The sequence below is a fragment of the Idiotropiscis lumnitzeri genome, chromosome 4 (assembly GCF_059441095.1).
Source record: "Idiotropiscis lumnitzeri isolate Australia: NSW breed Sydney's pygmy pipehorse chromosome 4, RoL_Ilum_1.0, whole genome shotgun sequence".
NCBI classification, from domain to species: Eukaryota; Metazoa; Chordata; class Actinopteri; order Syngnathiformes; family Syngnathidae; genus Idiotropiscis; species Idiotropiscis lumnitzeri.
Genome location: NC_142394.1, coordinates 29,752,952 through 29,779,651, shown reverse-complemented (window position 1 = coordinate 29,779,651; position 26,700 = coordinate 29,752,952). Strand labels below are relative to the sequence as shown.

The following is a 26,700-nucleotide window of genomic DNA, read 5'->3' as shown; positions in this document are numbered from 1 at the left end:
AAAAAAAAACATTTGGCCACATTCAATTTCTGGCTAAGCACAAATTGCGGATGGAGGACGAGCGAATATTTGTTGCCGTGGTCACTAATGAAGACGTGGAACGAGCCTGGAAAGCTGCGATTCCAAACACGTGCATGCGGAATGTTGTGTCGTGAAGGTCAAGAGAGGAGAGGGGCGAGCAGCGTGGAGGCAGTCTGGCAGTTTACTGATGATAGCAGCACATTGGTATCGACACGCGGCACTCACCTGGGACAGCACAACTTATCTTTGCAAAGCCGGGGAAGACAGGAGAGATGGGAGTATGTGGGAGATAATGGCGAGATGTGGCGGGCGGGGCAGTAAGATTGGAGATATGAAACGTGCGGTAGCGGCGCATTTGAACATCTTTGCAAGACGACTTATCTGGCGTGCAAGGTAAAAAGGCAGTATGGGAGTGCCAAGACAAGAAGTGTCAAGACTCGGCAGCACCTCGCATTATTTTAGCCCGACTGCTGCTTAATGGGCCGGTGCAGGCAGCAAACGGGAATGTCCAGATCATTTCAAGGGCACCCTGCAAGGAGCAAGCAACGTGGAATCAAGCCTGCGCCCGCTTGTCATTAGAGCTAAGCGGCGGCGGCCAACGTCAGGGGGAGGAATGAACGAAATTAGGAAAAAAAAATGGCATTGCGATTTTTCTGACGGATATCGCGATTTGGATTTGATTTACAATTTAGAACGACGCTGGTTCATGTGACCTGCTCCGTGAGCTTGGGGCACAAGTGTCCTTTAAAATGAAAAAAAAACAAAAAATTATCTCGCATTGTCTGATTTTGGTTGCAAAATGATAAATCACGCATCCCTAAACCAGGATAACAATTTCATGTGAGTAAAAAGCAGTTTGGTCGCCGTCAAAATGCTAATGAGACATTCTTGCATGTGGTCCCGTTTGCTTAATGCGCGCTGGTCTTTCACCCTTGACTGGAAGGAAACATGAAGTGATGACCTCCAAGAAAGTCTCTAATGTTCCATTGCAAGTCCGCTTATAATAATGTTCTGCCCCCGCATTTGTTGCCGATTAATTGAGCTCAAGTCAACACGACAGAAAAGCTTAGACCAAAGTCCGGCGCGCTCGTTTCATGCGGTTGCGGCGTCAAAACGGCTCGGCCGCTAACTGAAAAAGAAGCCGAGCGTGGCCGTGGCGCGTGTGCCATAAATCGATCCAAATCGATAAGGCTCTTTGCTCCGACACGGACAAATAAGCCCTCAAACAAATCTGATTGAGTCCTGCCGCTTGGCATGGACACGTGTCGAGAAATTTGTTGTGAAGATGAGCCAACAAGAAGATCAACAGCCCCCTTAGATAGAAAAAGGGGCAAAACAAACAAGACCGGGAACAAAAAATATTGGAAGGCCAGACAAATCTCTTCATCTCCCCTCGCTCTCTTCTCAGCTCTTTTTATTTGGCGCCTTTTTTTTTTTTTGTTTTGTTTGATTTGGACCAGGAGTCATCTGTCGATCCCCCCTCGTAAATTGTCTTTGTCGATGCGGCCGTTCAGGCTGCACAACGGGCCAACAAAAGCCCATTCACTCGGAAGGCATCGAGAGGGAAGCGAAAGACTAAAGGGCCAGATTTAGTGACAATTATTGACCCAACACCGACTGAGTTAAGATTGAGCTCGGCTGACCGCCCCATGCATCGCCGCTTCTATTGTTCAGGGGAAATACATGGAAAGGAAGCCAGCTGATTCACGTTTTCTTTTTCAGCCAACTCAGGAGCAGACTTGCAGATAGATATAAACGATAGAAATTGTTTTATTAATGCAATGTTTAGTTTTTCAAATTATTATATTATATTATATTATCATATAGAATTTAAAATGGTAAAATAGTCATTTGGTATAGCCTCATGGGCCAAATAGAATGACCATATTTTCTGGACTATAAGGCAAAAAAAAAAAAAAAAAAAGAGACGCACCAGGCTATAAGCCGCAGTTTTCTATGTTGAAAAAAAAAATATTTTTTTATAGCATGTACAAAACAATTTTGTACTGTGAATGGGTACATAAACAGATGCATTTTAACACTGCAACAAATTTGCTCATTAAAACAGAAAAAATTAAAATTAAAAAATTGAGATTTATTTAGTGTATTTTCAGAACTATAGAGCACCCCCTACTGGTGAAAGAAAAATCCACAGGAAAGCTGCACCGATGTATTAGCCGCATGGTTCAAAATCGAGGAAAAAAAGTAGCGGCTTATCGTCCGGAAAATACGGTAAGTGGTTTTATTAATGCAATTCAATGTTTACTTTTTTAAATGACGTTTATCATTTTGAATGTTACATTTATAATATAGAATATAAAATGTTATAGTCGTCATTTGGCATAACCTCGCGGGACAAATACAATTACACTGCAGGCCAAATTTGGCCCGCGGGCCAGAGTTTGACACCTTATGACCTAACGGGAAAAAAGGAAATGTCTGTTTTGACACTTGACAGCAACATATCTGAGTCAGACGACTTCCCAGGCGGAGTTTCATCACTTTTGTCGAATTATCTCTTGTGGGTGAGCTGCTGATGCCGTAATGTCCGAGTAAGCCGTTGTAAACGCTCACAACCCGCGTCTCACTTGCAAAACTATTAAGGGTGAGCACGGCTTATAACACACACACACACTGACAGATGCAAGGTCAAGAGGAGCTAATGTGACTGTCTGAAAGTGGCGAGTGAGCCGCTCAGGTGCTGAGCAGGTCAAGCCCAGATTTGTATAAAGTCGCGTAGGAAGGAAGTTTGTGAAGAATTTGTTAGTAAAACATCAACACGAGCGAGCAGAAAAAAAAACAAAAAAAAAAACCTTGGGGGAGACGAGCGAGACAGAATTATTGTTTTGTTTCATCACGGGCACATTGATTTGTTTTGCCGAAAGTGTTTGGAGCCAAACAATGTGCGCTAGAGAACGCCTTTTGATTTTCCTCTGCAAAAATTAACTTCCCACCTCGCCAGCAACAAAAGAATAAAATAACCATGTTGTTTTTGTGTTTTTTTTTAAGTCCAATAAATGTTGCGGGCACTTTGTTGGCTCGTTGCGCAACCACCGGGGTGGCTGCAAGTCGCCGGCAAAGCTTTCTACTTCCGACTTTAAGCCAAAGACGATTACAATGACTGAACTTGGCAAAAGGGGCCTCGGGACGTCGTTTTTATGTTCCTTGCGAGTGAGTAGAGGCAAGTCATGCAGTTTATTAGTAACCCGGAGTCCTTTCTTTGTGTTTACAGTGTCAAAAGTTGACTTCCTGGTAGGGCTGAACGATTTATCATAATTGGGACTGAAATCGCAATTTCAAGATTTTCAATTCTGCGGTTTGTTAAATGTCTCCGCTCGCCCACGCTCACGAACCAGCGGCATATTACAGTAAACAAGACACACTATCCCGCGCCCAACTAGTTAAAAAAAAAAAAAAAGCGTCACGTCAACGTCAAGTAATTCGCGGCTACTTGAATGCTAGGCGCTAAGCTAGCTTGCGCCGCAGCAGCATGGATTTTATTTGTACGACATGCAAATCCATTCAGAGCAGCAGCAACGAGCGGCGTGATGCAGATCATCTCCTCCGTGCTGACAAATTAACAAACCCGCTAAAAAGTAGCGTTTTAATTGAGGAGGAATCGCTAAGCGTGCCAATCGCTAAAGTGAAATCGGGAAAGAGTCAAAATAAGTGTACAGTCGACCTTTAGCAGAAGTCTGGCAAGAATTTATGTATTTTTAAGGCTTTTAATGTTCAAATTTTCTGTCATCTTTGTAAATGTCACTGGACATTGTGAAGAAAATCGAAAAAAATCAAATGAAAATTGCGATATCTGTCAGAAAAAAAACGCGACACAATTTTCATTTTCAAATCCTTTCAGCCGTACTTCCTGGTGCTTCAAGGACACAGCGAGACAAAGCGCGGCGTGGTAATTGGTCCAGAATTAACGGAAAGGAAGTGCGACACGTGGGCCTAACGTGTGAGAATGACACGCCGACCTTTTCGAGATGCATCATCGCCGAAGAAGACGTGCCGGTGACAGTTTGCGCTCGTGACTTTGGAGGTGATTAGCAAAAAGAAAAACAAACACACACGCCACTGACGACACACTTGCAGCAGCCACTGAGGCTTCGTGCCAGGTGCTAAGACAAAAAAAAAAAAACGAAAACCCTCGGGAATTCGCAAGCAGCCCGTCTTGCACAGCGTGTACGGTCTTCATATGGCGTACGGTGACAAAACCGGATGTCCGCTCCTTTTTTGGCCCCGGAAAAAGTGTCGAACGATTTTCTAAACGGGACCTTGAGATGGAGACAAATGAGAAATTGACTCCAACTGCAACCGAGGGGTTTGTAAATGACACAATCTGACACTCTCTGTGATTAAAAAAAAAAATTTAAATTTAAAATCGCGTTTATGTATTCAAAACCACTTTTGACTTTTACATTTCAAGAAAAGAAGTGGGTCGTTTGCATGAAAGCCTTTGAAGCTCTTATCGTCAAATGTAATACATGGGAATGAAATGAGGAGCACAAGGAAGAGAAACACTTTTTTTTATTTTTTTAATAATGTACTCTTTCAGCTGTTGAATTAGTCTTTACAAGTCGGCTCCTTTTTAATCAACTAACACTTAATTCGACGGCAAAGCTGTGTGAGCTACGCGGCCGGAGAACAAATGCGACTTCAATTTCCTTCAACTAAACCGAAACAAAAGTCAGGTAATTGTTTTGGGCAAAAAAAAAAAAAGAGGATCGCTTCGAGTAAACATCAAATAGCTGCAGCTCGAGTTATGATCCAACAAAGAGATCACAACAAAGGACTCCAAATTCTGCTACTGGTCTTTTTTAGAGTTCAAAGCGAAGACGGTGAAGCATCATTTAGTCGTTATGCTGCACGCAAATTGAATAAAAAGCCGACTGAACTGAAATTAGAACCAAACTTTTAAATCCACTTTGATTTTTTTTTTTTCCATACTTGGACGAGTTGAAGGATGTCAAAATATTTTTTTTCGCTGAAACCTCTTAAATTCTTCTGATTTTGGAATGCTTTCCATTTGTTTGCTTATAAAAGTTTTATTCGGCCTCGAAATGTTTGGCAACTGTAAAGCACATTGTAACAAAAATGTGCAATATGAAGAAATGGAAGACTGCGGACAGCGCGATGTTTATTTAATGCGTTCTGCATCGCAATCTGATTGCATCTTAATCTGATCCCGGAGTGCAATCTGCGGATGAAGTCATTCCATTCCGGAATCCGCTCAATAAATACTAATCCCGTCAAACCGAGCATCAAATCCTTTTTTAGGCTTTGCCGATGAAACGAAAGACATGAGTAAGTAAAGGTTCACCTGGGTAGCTTCTAGAAAGATTTTGCAAAAACATGAACGCAACTATTTTCATCTTGGAGTTGCCTTTTGGATGAACACGCAATATTTGCATATTCAGCAATTTTCTGGAATTTTTTTGGGGAGGACTGAAAATTTTTAATCAGTGGAACGGTCGCCATTATGGGTGACTCCGCCCTTTTTTTCTCACGTTCCTGAACATGAAGCTGCGGGGGAAATTACATTTTTTTTTATTTTTCTCAAGCTGCCACATTTTTATCTCATGCAGACTCGCCTCCACTTTAATTAGCACACAGCGCAAAAATATTTTTTTCTCAAAATGGGCATATTTGATGCATTCCGGTCAGGATGATTTTTTTTTTTTTTTAAATTTGAAAAAAAAAAAAAAAAATCATCCAAGCTGATTATTTATTGACGACATTAAGAAGACCTCTGAAGCATTTGTTGTCCTGTATCGCACGCATTCAGTCGTAGGCATATCACAACGCAAACAGTTGTTTTGTTGACAGATGAGCGCTTCCTTCGCTTGAAGCTGCCAATTAAAATCCGTCCATCTGCCACGCGGGATGACTGCCACTTTGTCTATTGAACATGAAGCGCCGGGATGGCCACGGTCTTTGCGTCACATCCCACACAGACAGCCGCGTAGACGCTCTTTCATTCATTTCTTTGAAGACGCTCACGCGGGTCGTCTTCAAAGGCTTCCGTTAGACCGCGTCGGCATGAGAAGCGTAGATTTGTAAAAGGTCGGCGGAGAGTCTGGCGATCCGAAGGGGGAGATGAGAGAAGGCCTCACCTTTGACCTCGATTGACTGATGGGCTCGCAGAGCACATGCCGGACAAATATAGGCGGCTGGCAAACGTCCACGGCGTCTCCGGAGTCCAGATGGATCGCTTGTAATATGCCGCCGTTGATGGAATGCAACAATCGGCCGTTATTGCTTTCGAGTATCGTCTTCAGCGGAGTGAGTGACCTCGGCGTGTGAAGGTCAAAGGCGGACATCAGAGCCGGGAGGTGATTCAATTGGCGCAGACTTGATTACGGTCTTACGGCACCCTTGCGACTGCATCATCAGGTGTCATCCATCATTCATGGCGCCGCTTAGCCGCTTCACGACAAAGACCGAAAGCGAAGCTCGCACCCCGTCAATAATGGATGAGAGTGGAGGTGGCGTCCAATCATCTCAGTGCGGGGGCTTGAGCAAAACAATGCGCTAATTGGCTCTGAAAAATGAATTAGCTCATTAGCTCATTAGCGCTGGCCAAAGACAACCAAAGAGGGAATTTTAATTATACGGACTTTTTTATGATAATTTTTTTTTTTTTTGGGGGGGGGTGTTTAATCTTTCAGGGCAGCTTTGTTAGTTTTTTTTATTAGTTTTATTTTTTTCAAAAAGTTTTTGGTGATTTATTTTTAGTTTTAGCATTCGCTTTTTTTTTTTTTAAATGTGTGTTACATTTCTGCAAGATTAAACAAGACTGGAAGTAGTGTGTCTTGAAAATTTATCATTTTATTATTATATTATTTTAAAACATTTTGATAACACAGTTTTGACTTGCAATAAGCATGCTTGAATTCATGTAGAGAAGTACTAAACCTGCTTCTACAGTCCAGTATTTGTTTTTTTTTTTTTTTATAATAATTTCCTTTTTTTTCATATATACGAACCACAAAAGGAAAGTACTTTCCACCTAGTGTTGCAAATTTTAAGCACGTAAGCCGTTCGAGCCAAATCCTCACGCAAACTCATCTCCTCTGAGCGACGCCATTTGAGGGCTTTTTTTTTATTGGCTGCTACTTGGTGATGTCACTTCTGTGTGACAAACATGAAGAGGACTACGACTGCCAGGTGACTGTTGGACCTTCTCTCCTTCCAGCTAACGTAGGTGTCGTTAATATCGGAAGAAATACATAAAAAAAATAAATAAATAATCAACCCCAAATGCTCGCGTATTAAAAGAATTGCCAATGTAAACGCAAAATGTAGTTTTAGTTATTTTTCTTTTCTTTTTTTTATAAATTACAATTTTATTTTTATTTTATTTGGTGAATGAAAATGTTTTTAAATTTTGGTTTTAGTTATTTCTTTAGTTTTTATGAACTAAAATAACCTTGACGCTAACATAACTAGCATACGTGCGTCGAACAGCGCGTGAAATGTGCAAACTAACCCCGGAATCACCCCAATCTCTCTCCTATCCTCATCCTCATTGAAAATTTAAAAGGGCAGCTGCCAATAATGCGGCCTTATTATTTTGGAGTTTCACTCCACAACTGTTTATTGTACTTTCATTAGCCGGGCTCCGTCATTCTAATTACACTGACATCCTTTGCAGAGGATAAAAGTTAATGAGCTTTTATGAAATAATGACATGACCTTTTTATTTATTCATTTACACCGGCGCCTCCCTCGTGCCGTCGCCGCCTCCCTCCACGTTTGGCGGAACTTCCCTGGCAGGGTCCAATCAGATCGTGCTGGCAAACTGCGGTTGAAGCGCAGCCTTGATCAGAATTCCAAAGCTTTGTCCTCAGAAATGGATTCATTCAAAACGGACTTTGGAAAATTAATCCATGCACACTGCAGTTCCTCGTAAAACAAAATATATTAGGAGCAGTGATGCCCGTAACGTATTTTTACAGTCACAACTACAGTGTTATTGCTCTCAGTTTAGTAATCTGATTACAGTTACATGGCAACAAAGAGAGAGAGAGAGAGAGCTTCAGTCACGTTCTAGAACATAAGAAAATGTAAACGAAGTGTTTACAGCTTGAAGTGAAGCATTCTGGGAATTTCCGATTTCTCTCATCGCCATCTGGGAGAGTGATGTCACATAATTGCCGTGTCACGTTTTGATCACATGAGAAATAACAAGCAGAGAGAGATCCGCGTTTTCAAGCTCTAACTTGAGTCACTATTTTGAATTTGGGTCCGCTCATAAAAAAAACAAAAAAAAGCATTCGGGTAATTCGGGTAAAGTGTTATATAGCTTCAAAAACGCTACTAGTGCATCAAATTAAAGACAAATAGATAAGTAAATAAATAAATAAATGGCAGGCCAAAAATCATTGCCGTTAAGTGAAGTCACAAAATACTTTTTTTTCCTACCGAATAAAAAAAAAAAATTGTAACGTATGTTAAAGGGGAAGCCCAAAAACACGGCATTCTGATTAATATTGCGGATTATGAGTTAAGATGTAAAATCCAACCATTTTTAGCCGTCTCAACGGGTGGTTGAGGGTTGGGGGGGGCAGCCATTTTGTCGCTTGCTGACGACTGATTGTGATGTCATTTTCAGTTGACAAAATGGCCGACCCCTAAAATGGCCAAAAAACTGTGAATTTTGTGGCTTTACTCATATTCCACAAACACAATATCAATCAACGTGCCATGTTCAGACCAATGAAGACGTATAGAACGTTTTATTGCAAAGAATTTGGGGGGGGGGGGTTAATGACCCTTTCAGTCAAAAACTGGGCTTTATATTTAGTCAAGGTAACTGTGGCAACTTTTAAAATTGGTTAGATTTCCCTCCCTCCCATCGGCACCGTCGGGGGAAGATACTCACGTCAGGTGGAAAAATGTGAGCGTTCCAAGTTATATGTGCATTCTGCCGTCAACTCTTAAAGCGCCACTCAAGCGCCCCAGGAAGTCGCAATATCATCCTGCAGTTTTACATTCCAAGTCACTTCTAGAAAGCCATCAAATGAAACAGAACAAAAAAAAAAACTCCAAATTATATTGAGCTGATCAAAGAGCCGCATTGAGTCGTCTATTACAGTGTTTTAGCTGTGAGATTTATTGGCACCGGCAGCCTTTTTGTTCATTTACAACTGCAAAGAGCGATTCCGTTTCAAATATTGTGCCGGCGGCCAGTATTAAAACACAAGCATTTGGAATATTTTTTTTTTGAAAGCACCTGGCTTCCGCTTCTCCGACAACTACATTCATCGTAATGGTGCAACATTGAGTTAGATAGGAAATCATTTCTTGTTTTATTTGCTTCTAGGGGAGTCGTTAAAATGTCGACGTGACCACCGCCCCCCCTCCTTTTTTTTTTTTAAATGATGAATCTCCATTCATGCATTCAGTCATAAAAACATTCATTACATTACATTACATTTTAAATGTCGTTCAAAGAGAATAAAAAGAAAGCACGCTCTCCTTCAAAGTTAGCGGGTTGGCCAGAGTCATGCGCACTCGGCCAACGACACATCCGCTTCATGTTTGAAGTGGGATAACGTGCTTCATTGCTCTCAATGGCATGAGACAAATTTCAGGAAAATTCCCTATGCCGTGATTTACAGTCAGCGGCTGGATTTCAATAAATGGCGCCTCTCTGGGGTTCGCATTGCCATGTCAACTGCATAGGGGGGGTCGGAAGCCTGGACGGGAGAATTAAAAAAATGATTTGAGTTGACGATAGTTCACAACACCGTTTAATTGCACAACACTTAAAAAAATAAATAAAAATAAATAAAAATGAAAAAATAATAAAAAAAATCTAAATAAAAAATAAATAAATAAATATATATATATATTTATTTATTTATTTATTTATTTATTTTATTTTGCCCAAATTGCTTTAATGGTGCTTCGGTGGCTTGTTGAACTGACATGACTTGCTCCTCTTATGCGGACGCGGCAACGACTGCATCAGCTTGGCTGCCTCTCAATGAGACAGCGGCCAGTGGAGCATAAGGAAGGAATACAGAAGCGAGGGGTCGGAACGAGGCCTCTAACGACGCAGCTCCTTTTTCCGGTCTCGTTCGCAAGAGTGCGCGTGAAATGGGCTGTAGGCGTCATGCGAAGGGACGGCGTTCAGATGGGTCAGTGAGTCGCCAAATAGGACGTTTCCACGGGATGCGCGTCAGGAAGAAGCCGACAAGAGCCGATGTATCTGAGTCGAGGTTTTTTTGGGCGCTTTTAGCGCTGCAAAGCCAAAGAGATTTTTGTTGACTGCGCTTAACTCATTCGCTGCCATTGACGGGTATAGACGTCGAAAAGTACAATATTGCACGGGAAGGCGGGATGCAGTGATGACGCGGTTCCAAGTCCACCGGAGACGATAATCCACTCCTCGCCTGCACATGTTCCCCGCTTGAAGGGTAATAAGCGGGTCGGCCGGATAGCGATTTCATCACACAGCGCTCCTTCTTAGTTATTGTCATCGGGACTATTGCAACGAGTGATAAGAAATCTTTTGTTGTTTTTTTTGCCACTCTCCCTGAGGCTTTCTGCGAGGTTTAACAGCTCAAACGTTTGATTGTCTCAATGCAAGGCCAATTTTACATTCAGAAAAAAAAAAAATCTTTCAAAGATTCAACTGCGGAAGGATGAACATCGAAATGTTCGGCGCATGGTGTGAGACAAGGACACGTTGGGTTTCCTCACGTCCCCTTTGGAGGTTTCTCTCCCGTCACTCGTGTCAATAATTTAGCAGGATCAAACGCAGCGGCGGGCCGTGCATTTCACACGTGGGCCTTCAGTCAAGTCCTACTTAGTCCGACTTGAATCAATCCCCCTCGTATTGCCATCATTTAGGACACTACGGCTGGACAAATAATATCCAGAAACACACTTACACACGACTGAGTGAGTGTTGGACGACGTAGATTCTCTCGAAAGGTCCGTCTTGAAAATGGCCTCGCAAGACTATCTGCAATTAAATCCACACTTTTCCCTCCTTCGGCCGTTGTAGTTTAAAAAAGCACTACTGACGCCCGCACGATTGTATCTGAAGGCCTCGGACGAATAGTGCCTGCTTCTGCTATCTGCCCGGCAACAGGAGCTAGCTGAATTCTGATTGGATAAAAACTCTCACCTAAAAATACAACACTAGGATATAATATGACATCAAAGTGAAGAATATGATCATTTTAGGCCAGCAGAGAAGGCCTTGCAGGTCTTGACCGCCCGCCACTGATCCAACGCGATCTCCCACAGCTGTCGGCGAGGCCGAATTTATCGCGGGGTGGTGCTTTTTGACGGGCCGAGCTGATGGCGGACCCTCCACCCCCCCCCCCCCCCCCCCTCCTGCCTCCAATTTCTTAAAGGAGCGGCTGTGTGAGCGACGGATGTGTCACACAGATTTTCACTGCAGTGAAAGTTGACTGGGAGGCTGCCAAGTAACAAAAAAAAAAAAAGCGGCTGTGGAAGACGCGCACCAGAAGGAACTTGACTGGTCGGCCGCACAACAGGAAGCTTGATGTCTCCTCTATGCAGGTCAGGAAGCGGCAAGCGTATAATGATCTCATCATTTTGCCACCAAAGCACGACGTCCAAACGCGCTGACGCTCGCTCGTCCGCCTTCTCAAAGTATCTGACGCAGTCCTCGCCAACTTGTTTTTTTTTTTTTTTGTGTACAATTTTCAATGCCGCACACCTCGCGCTTTAATCAGCAGCGGAAAGTGAAGATATCACATTTGGTTGCGTGCGCGCCGATTCCAAAAATGGAACTAATTGTGTTTGTCTTTGCGCATTTGCTTGTTGAGGCGCTCGTTTAGTTCCAGATTGTGCTGCAAAAAGAAGCAACAGCGTTTGGCGCCAGGCCTCTCCGAGCCACCGAGGAGTCCAGACTGTTATTTCCACCCCAGTGAGATTCTACCTGATTGCTTCCCTGCTGCCTGCCACCTGTGTGTGTGTGTGTGTGTGTGTTCATCATACACACACACAACATACCGAAAAAAGCGGGGCCGTATCACCGACGACAGCGTAAACGCTTTCCATCATGAGCGCTTCGGCGTCCGGATGACGTTTTGGTCTCGCGTGCATTCCATGAGCTCGCCGTTTGTTTTCATGCCACCAATGTGTCGCAGATAGCGATTCGTTTGGCGGACTTAGTTCAACATTAACACCCCAGTGGAAGAGGATAACAGGATAACGCCAAGGTTGATCCTCCACTCGCGGCTTTGTGGGCGTGGGATTTGGCTGTTATTGTCATGGAAAAGCATCACAATGGATTTAGTTTCGGCCGTTTCACAAGGAGCAAATAGCAAAGTACAACACGGCGCTCTCGCGACCGCAGTGAGCATTAAGAAGGGGGGGGGGGGGTTAGGAGGCTCCATCGGGAGGCCTGCAAACTCGGATGTATCAGAATTGATACTTTTAGCGCTGAAAAGCCAAAGAGAAGATTATTATCCGTCAAAGTTGTCGGCGCTTAACTCATTCACTGCCATTGACGGATATAGGCGTCGAAAAGTTTGACCAGGGCTGGCAGTGAACGAATTAATATTGCACGACGGCGTCACGTCGGGATGCAGCGATGACGCGGTTCCAAGTCCACCGGGGACGATAATCCGCTCCTCGTCTGCACATGTTCCCCGCTTGAAGGGTAATAAGCGGGTCGGCCGGATAGCGATTTCATCACCCGGCGCTTCTTCGTCGTTATTGCCTGGCTGCGTGATTGTCAGCAGCGGCCGCCGACAGAAGATCGCGTCGCAGAGGAAATGAAATGACGCCCGTTTGGTTTCGTAGGAAAATGAATGAGCGCGTTCTCCGGTTGGGGAAAGCGGGCTGCGGTGACGGCGGGTGAGAGGCGTCGAAAAAGTCGGCTTGTTTGACCGCACGGGAGTCGCTCCACTGAGATGGGAATCCTCGTCTGCGTTGACATTTTTGGAACATTATTCCCCAATATAATTACTGACTTTGTATGACTTTGTTACGATGACAGAGTTTATTTAATCCATGGCTGCACAACGAGCATTGTTTATTCAAACTCGGAGACGTGCGTGTCGTCTGTCGTTAATGCGCGGCTTAGCATCACATCGGAACAACAGCTGGCAGAGACAACATGAGGAGGAGCAGTGTCCATTGTTACAAAAAAAACTAAAAAAAAACTTGGCACCGGCCTCCTCGCTTAACAAGATTAACCCTATTTCCGCGTCAACGGCGTTTACAGCAAAATCGTGTAATTCGCAGCATCCGGGATGACCTCGCCTCCCGGACCGATCGTCTGGCAAAAAGCCGCCACAGCCCGCAAGAGAAGATAAAGGCTGACCGGCGCCATCGCGAGCCGACATGTCCTTCTCAGTCCAGTTTGCCGCCAAAAAAAGAAGAAAAACTTTTAATGAGGAGACCATATTTACCTTTCCTGGCCAGGAAATGTGTCAATGTTTATGCTAATGTGCGATGAATTGCCCTGGCCGTGAAATAACGGGTTCCAATAACTTGGCTGCTGTAAATGGGAGAACAGATTTTGCGCAAGTAAGGTTTTCTATGTACAGCCGAGTGCGTCGAGTCCTTGTAAAGCGAAAATAAACATATTCTAAAATTCAAAGCTCCCGGTGGCTGGAATATATTTTGAAAACGTTGTCATGGCGATTTTCTCGCTGCAACAACGAGGCGCTCTAAAGCGCCCATGAACGTGTGAAGCCCCTGTCGACACAGCGGTTGCCACATTCGACATTCCTCTCACACCCCGTCACGCTTCCCCACTCCCCCCCTGGCTCTTCCGCCTTCTCTCAGTGGCATGCGCACACTCGTGGTCAACAACGAGGCACTCTTAAGTGTCCATGGTCGTGCGAAGCCCCGGAAGACACTCTGGTTGTCACATTCAACATTCCTCCCACCCCCCCCTCACTCTTCCGCCTTCCCTCAGTCCCATGCACACACTCATGGTCAACAATGAGGCGCTCTAAAGTGGATTCACCCTCATAACGCCCTGTCCACTCTGTGGCAGTTACGTCATTTTTGAAGTCCAAGCTATTTGTTCGAAAAATGTCTGAATTCTCTCTTAAACAAACTTAAGCCCCGGCATAATGTTTATGCCACAGCTGCCCTAAATTAACAGCATTCATAATTATTATTTTTTTTTCTCCAATGAGCCACAAGCACAAGCGGCGTGGGATTTGAGTGACAGCGACACGAGCAGGAGGCACTTTAGAAGTCGGCGCTCATTTCCTTTGTAATTTGGTGACTCGGGCGCCGCATTAACTCCGTAGGCGGTCCTGTCAGTTATGAATCACATTGACGGCATAAACAAATGCGTGATCAGCTTTGATTTGGGAACAACAAGATCAGAACGCGACAAACAACGCGGGCAATGCGACCATAATAATAACGATGACTGACCGTCAAGTGGGTGCCACGCCAGCCAGGCCACTTGCTCACTCCTCCACGTGGTGAAGACCGACAGCGGGATTTAATTGCACGTGACGGACGCTGGCCCGGGTGGCCGTGCACCTTGGAGGCAACCCAAGTCTCACCTGACAGACGCGAGGGAAGTGCTGGGCTGGAAAAACATTCCATTGACACCCTCGCTGGAGGCCGCTCGTATCCCGCACGGCCGGCACGCTGCACAGAATGCGCTCGGCGCAATTTCGGAGCATTTGATAGGAAATCGGCATCGTGAGAGTCGCCAGAGTTGCCGCAGTCACCCTGCAAAAGTCACGTTACTGAGTATTTGACGTTCAAAAGTAAATTAGCGGATTTTCTGGACTATAAGACGCTACTTTTTTCCCTCAATTTTGAACCATGCGGCTTATACAACAGTGCGGCTTTTCTGTGGATTTTTCTTTCACCACTAGGGGCGCTCTATAGTTCAGTTAAAATACGCTAAATAAATCATTTTTTTCTATTTTAATTAGCAAAGTTGTTGCCGTGTTAAAAGGTACTGACTCTGTTTTCATTTGTTCTCATTTTTTAAAACAGAAAATTGCGGCTTATAAGCGGGTGCGGCTTGTATATAATTTTTGAATACATTTATTTGTTTCGTTAATTCATTTTTTCCATTTTTATTTTTATTTATTTATTTATTTATTTTCCCCCTCAAAAATAGTTGCTGAGGCTTATAATTGGGTGCGCTTTATAGTCCAAAATACGGTAGTTGCTTTGAACTCAGTTACTTGGAAGTACATATTTACATTTTTGTTCATGACCTCTTCGAGAGGAATAGATGCTTTGCGACTAAAAACGACATCATTCGCTGATTTCTCATTTCTCCGACGATTCACAAAGAAGCATGTCCTGAAGTATTAAAATATCAACGTATTTTGAGAGAAAATGAGAAATATTATTTACATGTTTAAGTTACATTAGCATGAATAGAAAAACTTTATGTTGGACTGAAAAATACTTGAAATGATGTCAACATCCGCTTTCTTTGTGCTTTCATTTCAAAAGATATACTGTCGATATTTAAACTGGAGAGAACTCTCTAATTAGCCATAGAAACTCTCACTCCAATTAAGAGTTTGGAAAAAAAAATAATAAATCCAACCGCAGTTTAAGATTGAAAGAAAAGCGGAGTGGTGAAGGAAAAATTCTAGTTCATTTCACATGGAATGACCCGATAGCGAAGCAATTAGTGCCGTTTTACCACAGGCTTCATTGCGATTAGAATATTTGCGGTTAGTCTTACAGGCTGCGGCTCCCTAATTAGCACGTCACAGAACCCACCCGATTCCGTGGTCCTTTATATTCGTCAATTTCAGATCCTCTCAAACTGCCCGGCGATTTTGGGGAAAACTCTGCTTTGAAAACGTCCGGCAGTGCGTTACGTCGTAACGTCGGCGCAAGTTCATTCGGGGTTCAATGAATCAGGCTTGGATCACACATCAAACATCCCAAATAGCCTCGTCTGGTTCGGTTGACGCATGACCCTCCCAAGCGTATCTTTTCGCCGCGATCCGTCAATGTCCCGGCCCAACCATGACGACGGAAAAGCAGTCTCGCTTTGGTCAGCGCACATTTTGCGGCGGATTGACAGCAGATGTGAATGTCCCACGGTCGTTTGCGTTTACATCAATGCAAAAGGCATCTCCAATCACCTCCAACTAAATTAGACTTCCCTCTGTGTTCTTTGACTTTAGGTTTTAATAATGTACAATTGTACAATTTTGGTTCAGATTATGGCTGAACCATTTATCGTTTTGGGACTAAAATCGCAATCTCAGACAACGCGATTTTAAGTTTGTCAAATCCGTGTTTTATTTTCTTTTTAATGTCACTTGTGCCCCACACTAACGAAGCGGGTCACAATAACCGGCGGCGTACTTATTCTTTATTTATTTATTTTTTTAAAGTGCGACGCTGTTGCCTGTAGTCCCGGAAGTCATTTCTTTTGAGGCTGCTTGAATGCAAACGGTGAGGCGCTAAACGTGCTAATAGCTAAAGTGAAATATGGAGTTGGGAAATACCCAAAATAAGTGCTAAGGTGAACAGTCGACGTTTGACAGAACGGCCAGCTGCTATGAACAGAAATGTTCTATTTCATTCAAAACATAAAACAAGACGACGTCGACGTTAGCAATTTAGCAGACGCTCTCCGAACGGAACACAAACAGCTGACGTCATCATTACGAAGAGGTTTGATGTCGAACGTTTATTAAATATTCATATTCTCATCAATAATTTTGTGCATCACAGAGTACTGAGTTTTGAGATCTACATAATACATAAGAGGTCTCAAAATGATACATTTTAATTAATTTAGCTATGCAAAGGCACAATGATTTTATTGACATTTAACCTGACATTTATATACAAAGAACATGTACTTTAGTACGCGATATAAAACATTTTGGGGTTTAAATAAAATGCATTTTCATATACACAATCACAAATAAATCCAAAATTATTTTTAAAAATTTGAGAAAGAACTGCCCCCCGTGTCAAAACCTCCCTAGTGTTTTCGCATTATTCCAGCAATAGCGTTTATTGTGTTTAATTCTATAATGGCATTTTCTGTCATGTTTGTAAATGTCACTGGACATTGTGAAGAAAATCACAAATCAAATTGCAATCGTGATATCAGTCAGAAAAATCGCAATACAATTTTTTTCCTAAAACCATTCCAACCTACTTCAGACATTATTTTTCTCTACTCTGCTATACCATTTAATGTGTGATATAAAACTTAACCGTGTGAATGGTGATTACAATGTTTAAATGATGAAATCCAGTTTGAAGTTCCTTTTATCTCATCACCGTAAAAGTCATGGAGTGTGCAAGATGAGCATGCGCGTAAAAGTTGAATATTCTGGAGAAAAACACAAAAATGGGGCGGGGGAGCGGATTTGTAGTCTTGTTCGCACTTTTGTAATCATCGAGTCCCTTCAAACCTGCAGTGCACGTGTTAGTCAAAAGGAAGGAATACGTCACCGGGCCGGCAGTTTGCCAAAATGACTCAATTTAGCACCGTCAAGCGAAGAACAAGATAAATTAAGACGGAGCGAATGATTGTCCTCTCGCGGTGGCGCTCTCGTTCTGTTTGAAAAGGACAATCGTTTCCTGCAGTCAGTGTAGCGCCGCATTGCTATTCTGCTCTCAATTGAGCTTCAAGCCAGCGCGCCGCAATCTGACACGGAGCACAGCAGACAGGCGGCGAGGAAGACGCAAAATCGCCAAAGACGAGGACGAGAAGTCCACGGCAAGCCGGCGGTGACATCATTTGCCGCGCCGCAAAGGTTGCCTTGAACGAAAGCCGTTCATGCGGCAGAAGCAAACAGATTCAAAAGCTTTGCGACGCTGCTTAAAGGTTGCTCGGCACTTCCCGCGTGGAAACCTGGAGGCCTTGATCGCAATCGGGGCGACGTGACGATTACGTGACGATCGGTCCAAAGCATTGTGAAAATTCACGTCGGCCTTCAGTGAAGTCGTATTTAGTCCGACGTGAATAAATACACCTCAGATTGCCTTCATTTATGACACTACAGCTGGAGAAATATTATAAAGAAAAGTCGGTCTTGAAAATGGCGCCGCAAGTGTATCCGCAATTAAATCCACACTTTTCTCTCCTTCGGCCATTGTGGTTTAAAAAAGCAAGAATATAGTTTGGATTTTTGAAACGGTCGATAGTGACGACTTCCGGGTATGTCGATTCCGCAAAGCGCTGCCCCCTCACAAGTGAGTATCCAATCACATGATGCGTTCATCACCTTCAGCGTAAGGCAGCGAGAAAGCCTTACTGTCATAAACTCTGATCTGATTGGCTCTCGCAACTGCCTACCAACGGTAAAAGCCCCTTTGAGACACAGAATAGACGGCGGCACGATTTTATCTGAAGGCCTCGGACGAATAGTGCGTGCTACCGGTATTATGAAATCTGCCCGGCAACACAAGCTCGCTGAATTCTGATTGGATAAAAACTCTGACCTAAAAATACAACACTAGGATATAATATGACATCAATGTGAAGAATGTGATCATGATTTTTTTTTGTTTATGTTTGGCCAGCAGAGAAGGACTTGAAGGCCTTGACCGCCCACCACTGGTGAAAAATGAAGCAAAGGAAAACAATTGCGATTCAGAAATGAATATATATGAAACATACGAATTCCCACTTTTTAAAATCGAGTCTATTAAGAGTCACTAATCTTGTCTTTTTGGCTGGGAAGTTATTAGCTAACTAGCTTTGTGTTTTGTTTCAGTAATAATCAATTTGTGCGTAAATTAATTAGAGTATGTTGAAAATTTCATTTCTGGTTTATAGTCTGGGATTATCCATTTACTGGACAAAATATGTGTCAATATTTATATTTATTGATACAAATATTGATTTAAGGTTGTGATCTCGCACCATAGGATCGAAACATTTAATTTTATAGCCCACGCTATATCGTTAAATATCCTCATCGCAAGTCAACTTTACCAGGTAGAGTATGGTGGTAGATTTTGTATTTTCATTTTAAAGTGTCAAAATCATTATTAAATGGAAGAAGCCTCAATTAAAAACTAAAACTTGAGTAACTAATTACTCTACAAAGAGAGTAATAATGTAACTAAACGTATTACTGTCACATGCAAGTAACTAGTAATATGTAATATATTACTTATTTTGGAAGTAAGGATTTTTTGGTGCATGAAATGAAGCTGGTTAGGGGAAACCTATTGGGAGTAAAAGTGAACATTTGCAGAACTATAAATCATGTACAGATATGTGAAAATATGACGTACGTACAGTAGCAAATATTTTTCATTCTATTACCTCGTAAGAGCGCTCGAAAATGTACCATAGAACCCCAGCCAAGATACTGTCACATCACGCCGATACTTTACCCCATTCCGAACGATTTTAGGGCAGCAAAATCCATTTCAGAATTTGTCAGCGAGAAACAAATGGGTGGGTCGGGGAGGTAGATGTCAGTGCGGTGGGAGTGGAAGTGCTGACAGTGGTCAAAAGGTAAAAAAAAAAAGAAAAAAGAGAAGTGGAGTGAACACAGCGAGAGCCAAAGAGAAAGAGAGAGAGTATCTCGTTGGGAGGTGAAGAAGAGATGGAGAACCTAGATAGCCTTGAGAGGTGAGGGGGCGGAGACCCGGCCGAGATGGATGAATGTGCGGCGGAGGCGCGAGCGCAGAAGATATGGAAATGGGACGTGTCAGGAAAGGAGGAAGGAGGAGGTCTAAAACATAACCGAGTTTGACATGAGCTGACAGCGCAGGAGCACTTGAAGGCGGTAGCAGCAGCGAAAGAGAAAATCAGCCTGCAAAGAAAAGAAATCCAATGTTTGATATCTCAAAAGCTCCACCATCTGCGCTCTTTCCAAGAATCTTCCACTCACATCTATTTAAACAATTTAATAAAGACGCACAATCAAAATAAGAGGTCCTCGAGGAGAACGAATCCTTCCTCTGGGCCCTCCATGGCTTGAAGGCGGGGGGGGCCCTCGATGGCTTTAACCAGAGTTTAACCCTGAGCCCTCCTGGTACTCCATCTCAATGCCTCACACCAAGGAAATCAATCATGTGTGACCTCAGCGCAGGATACCTTTGAAAAGCCGAGAAAATACTTTAAACCGCTACGGCCCATCATTTTACGACAAGATCCTTGAAAGAGACCAATAAAGAATAACACGCTGGAATGTAAACTTTCAAGCAAAACATCCATTATCTGTACCGCGTGTCCTCACAAGGGTCGCCTGTCCTCACAAGGGTCGCAGGGGGTGCTGGAGCCTATCCCAGCTGTCTTCGGGCAGTAGGCGGGGTACACCCCGAACTGGTTGCCCGCCAATCTCAAGGCACACATAGACCCATACCAAGGGGCAATTTGGACTGCCCAATCAACCTGCCAAGCAAGTTTTTGGAACGCGGGAGGAAACTGGAGTAGCCGGAGGAAACCCACTCAGGCACGGGGAGAACATGCAAACTCCACACAGGAAGGCCGGTCGAACCCACGACCTCGGCACTGTGAGGCCATCTTGCGAACCAGTCGACCACCGTGCCGCCCAAGCAGACATTATAATCCAATTGTAAGGTCTTGTCGACCAAGACAGCTCTGGTTCCATATTTAAATCACCGCTAGCCAACAAATCACTGGCAACAGAAATGGAGAGACTGAAATTCTGGAAGAAGAAAGATACTCGGTCGCTTACCTTCCTTGCAGTACTTCCCCCTGAAGCGGGTGTGGGTGCAGTCGCATTGAACCTCTCCATACTGGATCAAGCAAAAGCCTCCGTTGAAGCAGGGATTCTGTTTGGTGCACAGGTACTCCAGGTCGCTCTGGATGCCTTGGCTGTTCAGCAGGGTGGGCGGAGTCTCGCCCACCTTCAGGTTGGAGATCAAGCCCATGAAGGGGGGTTCATACTTGACCGTACTGGAGGTGAGTGCGGAGAGGCGCACGTCGGGCGGTATTCCACCGACAAACAGGTCGCTGACCACCGCCATCTCCTTCCTCTTGGACTTGACCTCCGCCACTTTGGTCTCGCCGTCCACCATGAGGAGGGTTTCTCGGTAGTTGCGGGTGAGCAAGACCATGTGCCAGCGGTCGTCATTGACCCGCGTCTCCAGGTGTAAAACGGCCGGCTCGGCGCAGTGGATGGCGAAGCGCAGCTGGAGGCGTCCGCCGGCGATCAGCAGCTCCAGGAAATCACAATTGCCGCCATCGTCCAAGTAGAGCACCAAGGCTTTGCTGATGTTGGTCTTAAGGCTGAAGCTCAACTCGCCGACCGAGCCCGCCTCCCAGCGCCCGTAGCGGGCCCACTGGCCGGGCGCACCCCCAAACTCCAGCGTCCTCACTCTGGAGAGCAGGCTGAGGAGGGCCAGCGGCAACAGCGGCCAACACGGGAATCTCAAGCCCCTTATCATGATTTAAGTTCTCAGGGTCTAAATGATGCAGAGGTAGGACCTTTTTTTTCTGCTGCCGTCAATAGATTTGAAATGTGAGGAACAATTATTCACTCTTGGAGCTACCGGGGAAAAAGCCTAGCAGCGCCTTTTTTTTTTTCAATTTCCCCAACGACTCAGCAGTTCTTTTTCCAGATCTCCCTCATCTAATTCTTTGTCCTTATCCTAACTTTCCTCCGCCTCTCCATCAGTTGATTTTAAGGAAGGGAATGAGAAATAATAGAGCAGAAATGGAAGCGGGAGGTTAGGGCGAGTTCTTGCGAAGCCTCTTGGTCTCTCTCGGACCAAAGAACTCCTGATTTCAGTGGACAGCCATTCTTCTGTGGAGCAGGATGAATCATGGGAGTATGAGTCCCATCGTGACTGGGGGGAGGCAGAATCTGGGAAAGACAGACAAAACAGTTTTTTTAAACAAATGCTACTGCTTTTTTGGGATACCAACATCACGAGAGCAACGTTCGGGTCGCAAGATGCAAATGAGAATGGTTTGGCCTTGGCGGAGGTCTGCCTGAGCACCGCCGATGAATGCGCATCTCGAGATGTGAAACACACATCCATGCATCGGGGTCATTAGTGAAAGCAAACGTATGCAAACACACGCGGCATTGAATGAAATGGAATTGACGGTAATGTGCCTCCGACGGAGCGGAAATTTGAAAGACGGCCTTGACCCTGAGACTTGGCTCGCCATTCCGTCAGTCTTCCCTCACGTCGCTCCCCTTTCTTGCTCTTCTGACAGTGATGGCGTCGGATTAAAAGCGCAGGCGGGACGGAGAGTGTGTCATCCGCATAATCAACCTCTCAGAGGCGTGATGTTGATCGAGGGAGACGAGGGAGGACCGAGGGGGCTCGTCAGCTCGGAGAGGTTGGAGCAAAAATATATTTCTGCTTTTCTTTGGGTCGCGATTATATTCATGAGAAAGAGCAGTAGGACGTATTTCGGAGTTCTACACTTCACTTCAGTCCATCTGTGGTATCTGCCAATTGCGTGCCTGAATTACGTTCTATTCCCCAGGATTTGGTTTTTTTTGTCAATTTGATCCCATGTGTGCCAGATTGACAGCGTAACAAACGCGTAAGGACCGAGCGATCAAATCTGTTGTTTTTGTAACAGTCCGTCTGTGTTTGCTGACGAGACAACCCTCGACATCGGAAAGCCTCTCCAATCGACGGCTCGAATGGAATATTTAACTTTGCCATGTCAGGTTGGCGGCAGTAGGCTTGTTGCTGACTTTGTGACTGCCAAAATTCAAGGACACCGAAGAAGCTTAACAAGACCGGAGGCATAACTGGAGCTCTCTGGATGGCGCTCATGCGTGCATGTGCCAAAGCTTTGATTGCGCTTGCAGCCCTTGTGGAGTTACGGCGGTTCTCATCGGGGAGTTCAATTCATACATGCACTTCAAATATTGTCATTTGATCCAAATGGAAGGATCGCAGTCTATGTAACCATGTCAAAAACACACACGGCAGACACAACTGCGACCCGGGTCCTGCATGAAAAATGCAAAACGCGCTACAAACGACTAAATCCGCCGCATTCCGTTTTGCTTCATCCGTGAACGCGTCTCAGCTGTTGCCTTATGAAAAGGGACAGCTCTCTCACTCTCAGCGCGAGAGGCAAGTTGAGTGAAAGAGCAATCTGCACACCCTGACCCGACTCCTTGTCAAAGCGAAGCTGTGCAACGCCTCGGGGTAGCTGCATGGCCATGTGAGCGAGAAGCGACCTATTTCCTCCCACATCAAACCCCGTGGGAGACGTTGGCATCGGGATCTTGACACAACATCGCCCCCCCCCCCCCTCCCCCCATCACTTGAGGTGTCCATGGCCCAAAATGTCCCATTTCATTTTTCAATGACGTCACTTGTGGCCAAGTTGGACTTTTGGCTGCGCGGCATAAAGAATGAAATACACTATAGAACATATGAAACAGAGTCTAAATACGCCAAAACCGTCCAGCTCCTCCTCCAGATAAAACAAACCGGAATTATGTGTCCGAGCAACTTTCACATGTAGGCCTTCAGTGAAGTCCGACTTAAATAAATTCCACTCATATTACGATCAACACAGCTGGAGAAACAATATAAAGAAAGACACTATGGCACTACTGAGTGAGTGTTGGACGACTTAGCTTCTCCCAAAAGGTCCGTCTTGAAAATGGCCTCGTAAGCGTATCTGCAATTAAATCCACACTTTTCCCTCCTTCGGCCATTGTGATTTAAAAAAGCAAGAATTTATTTTAGATTTTCGAAAGGTTGCCAATTACGACTTTTGGGTGTTGATTCCGCATAGCGCTGCCCCCTCACAAGTGAGTATCGAATCAAACGACGCGTAAATCACCTTCAACGTAAGGTCAGCGAGAAGGCCTGTGATCAACTCGTCATCTGATTGGCTATCGCAACTGCCTATCAATGGTATAAGCCCCCTTGAGACACAGAATAGACGCCGGCACGATTGTATCTGAAGGCCTCAGACGAATAGGGCCTGCTACTGGAATTATGAAATCTGCCTAGCAACACGAGATACCTAAATTCTGATTGGATAAAAATTCTAACCTAAAAATACAACACTAATATCGTGACTTCTTGATTATGTTAGGCCAGCAGAGAAGGCCTTGATGGCCTTGACCGCCCACCACCGACGCGACATCACCGGTGTGTGTACTTTACGTGTTCACTTTGCCGCTCATTTGACATGTTCTTCCATTTCCGACGTCTACAATGGCTTTGAAAAAGTCCGACTGTAATAATCCAGACAAAGAATAAAGCAAGTATAGCTCAAACACGTATTTACATATTCATTCGTTTGCACAAACATCAGTGTGTGAGGATTAGACGCGCTTAATACACACTTACAACCTGACGAAACACACACACACACACACGCACACACACACACACACACACACGCCGCATTTTCAAGTCAGGCAGGAGTCATTAATCCTATCCTGTAAGAAGCTCAGCGGGGTAGCATCCGTCAGCATGAGGCCGCTGCTGCCGCGCTCTAATTAACCAGAGACTCACGCCGAGAAACTTTTAATATTCAGCATGGGCAGCGTGCAAAAAAATCACAAGTGGCGTCATGCAAATTCGGAGGCAAAATGCCACTTAGTCGTTTTGGGGCGTCAAACTGAGGGGGGCGATGACAACAAGATGGGGACCATTTAAAGTTTATGGGAAAGTACATTTCTTTCAGATTGGAAGAAGACTTTTTTTTCTCCCAAATGGGGACAAGGAAATTGCAAAAAAAACAAAAACAAAAACAAACAAGAAACTCAAGCTAATATGCTGCTTGGCGGAGGTAATACAAAGAACGTGCAAATAAAACGGCAAGCTCCCCGATGGAGCCGATCCAGATGCGAGCGCTCCTCGTTGCTTTGATGGGCCTCGTCAGCTCTAAGCCGCCAGTAGAACGGCGGCGCTAACTGCATTTATCCCCGATGAAGAGATGCTAATGAAGCAGATCAAGAGCTTTAGCCTTGCCGTTAGCGCGGCAGATTAATCTCGACTTTCAGCGGGAGTCCTCGTCGCTTCATCGTTTTGGCTCGGATACCTTGACAAGGTGAATCATCGTGGGGGGGCGGAGGGGGTCACATACGATCGCTGCGCATGCTGAAATGTAGCTTTTGATGTTTTGACCCCAAAACTGTTAGAAGCAACTCTACGCACGATTTAGTCAGGTTAGTTTTTGAATTTAAAAAAAAAAAAAATTGGATCTTGGATGTTGAGGTGAAAATCTGCGATATAAGGACACGGTATAAAAATATTTTCGATTCGTTTTCAGACAACTTAAACTCAACTTAAATTCATAAAAAATAAATAAATAAATAATCACTCTGAATTGAAGATTTGCCTTGACGATGTTTGGTTTTCGTTTTGGATTTTTCATTAGAGTTAGTTTTTAGTTTGATTTTATTTAAAATTTAGTAAATAATTCATTTTACAGCAAATTTGTTAGCTATTATCCATTTTTATTTTGGGCAAAATGTTTTTTTTTAGTTTAGTTTGAATTAGTTTTAGTTTTTTTTTTTATTTAATGTTTGAGTGCAAGATAATAAAAAAAATAGTAAAAGTATTGCTTAATAAAGTAAGCTAAAATTCTCCAGCAACTTTTGTTTGTTTGACCTTCGTTTTTCTGTACGCATGTACGAACCCCGCAAGCTCATTTACGCATTTAATTGACAAAAAACGAAGGCCATTTTGGCTAAAATTATCGTCAGTTTTAATAAATGGAAGACATTATTTCATTTTGAAAGTATTTTTTTCCTTTTAATTTTCATTGACGATCAAAAAAAAAACAAAAACAAAAAATAGCCGTGACGTAACGAGCGGCGGGAACATTTCATCCATTTCACACACACATTCAGCGCCGTTCGGATCTGGAATGCTAAACTGCTGGGGGCAACTCCAGCATGTTTACAGTATGCAACTTTATCGCTCTGTCTGAGTAAGATACTCAACTACTTCCTGTTGAGATGCAGTGCATGCGTGAAATGCTTGCTGTGGGCGCCGAGGGAATATGGCCGATTAGGTTTGAGTGCGTGGGTGGTGCTGTGTGTGCGTGCGCGTGCGCGTGCGTGCCCGCCAGCATGCGTGTGGCTGTCCTGGTGCCTGGAGATGTTTTTGGCGAGGAAGGCACAAGGCTCACTGGCCAGGCCTTGAGACTCTCCCGCTTCCAATTAACCAGCCCAGCAGCCTGCAGCTCCGCCGGCCTTATCTGAGAGAAAAAGAGGCGAGGGTTTCAGGGGCGACCGAGTGAGACAGCACGCAGGGAAAAAAAAAAAAAAGACAGAGAAGGCTGGCGCAGATAACAAGACGACGAGCCGACAGAGGGAGGGAAGAGAGACGGCGGCTTGCTTGCTCCGTATCTTTCAACTCCAAAAACCTCTTTCTTTCGTTCCATCCCCTTCATCCTCTCTGCACGAGCGTCTGTACAATAGTCGAAAATAGCCACTGAGGTGAAGAAAAGACTTTCATTCAACACATGACTTCAGAATACACCTCAGGGCTTCAAGTTGTTTCAAGCCATTCCCACTTGAGGTTCGGCGTCATAAAGAAAACAAAAAGAATCACGTCTACCAAACAATGCCTTGGGAATGCCACCGCTCGTGAAACGCTAACGCACAATTTAAATATGGCATAGAAAGGATAATAATTTAGCATTGGTTATAAACCTTTAAGCTCTAGATATTTGAACACAAATCTCTGAGTCACAGATATAATTCTCACAAGCACATTCTCTCTCTCTCTCTCTCTCTCTCTCTCTCTCTCTCTCTCTCTCTCTCTCTCTCTCTCTCT

At 44.2% G+C, this 26,700-nt stretch overlaps 1 protein-coding gene across 6 annotated transcripts in view; it reads right to left on the bottom strand.

Moving 5' to 3' along the window:
- The window catches only part of nrxn2b (neurexin 2b), a 295,473-nt gene that overhangs the window by 239,926 nt on the left and 28,847 nt on the right, over positions 1–26,700 (bottom strand). For all 6 annotated transcript variants that reach the window (XM_088295199.1, XM_088295195.1, XM_088295200.1 and 3 more), the window contains exon 2: positions 20,652–21,782. In XM_088295199.1, the coding sequence (XP_088151325.1) occupies positions 20,652–21,363 (712 nt within the window). In that variant the 5' untranslated portion in view covers positions 21,364–21,782. The remainder of the gene's footprint in view (positions 1–20,651; positions 21,783–26,700) is intronic.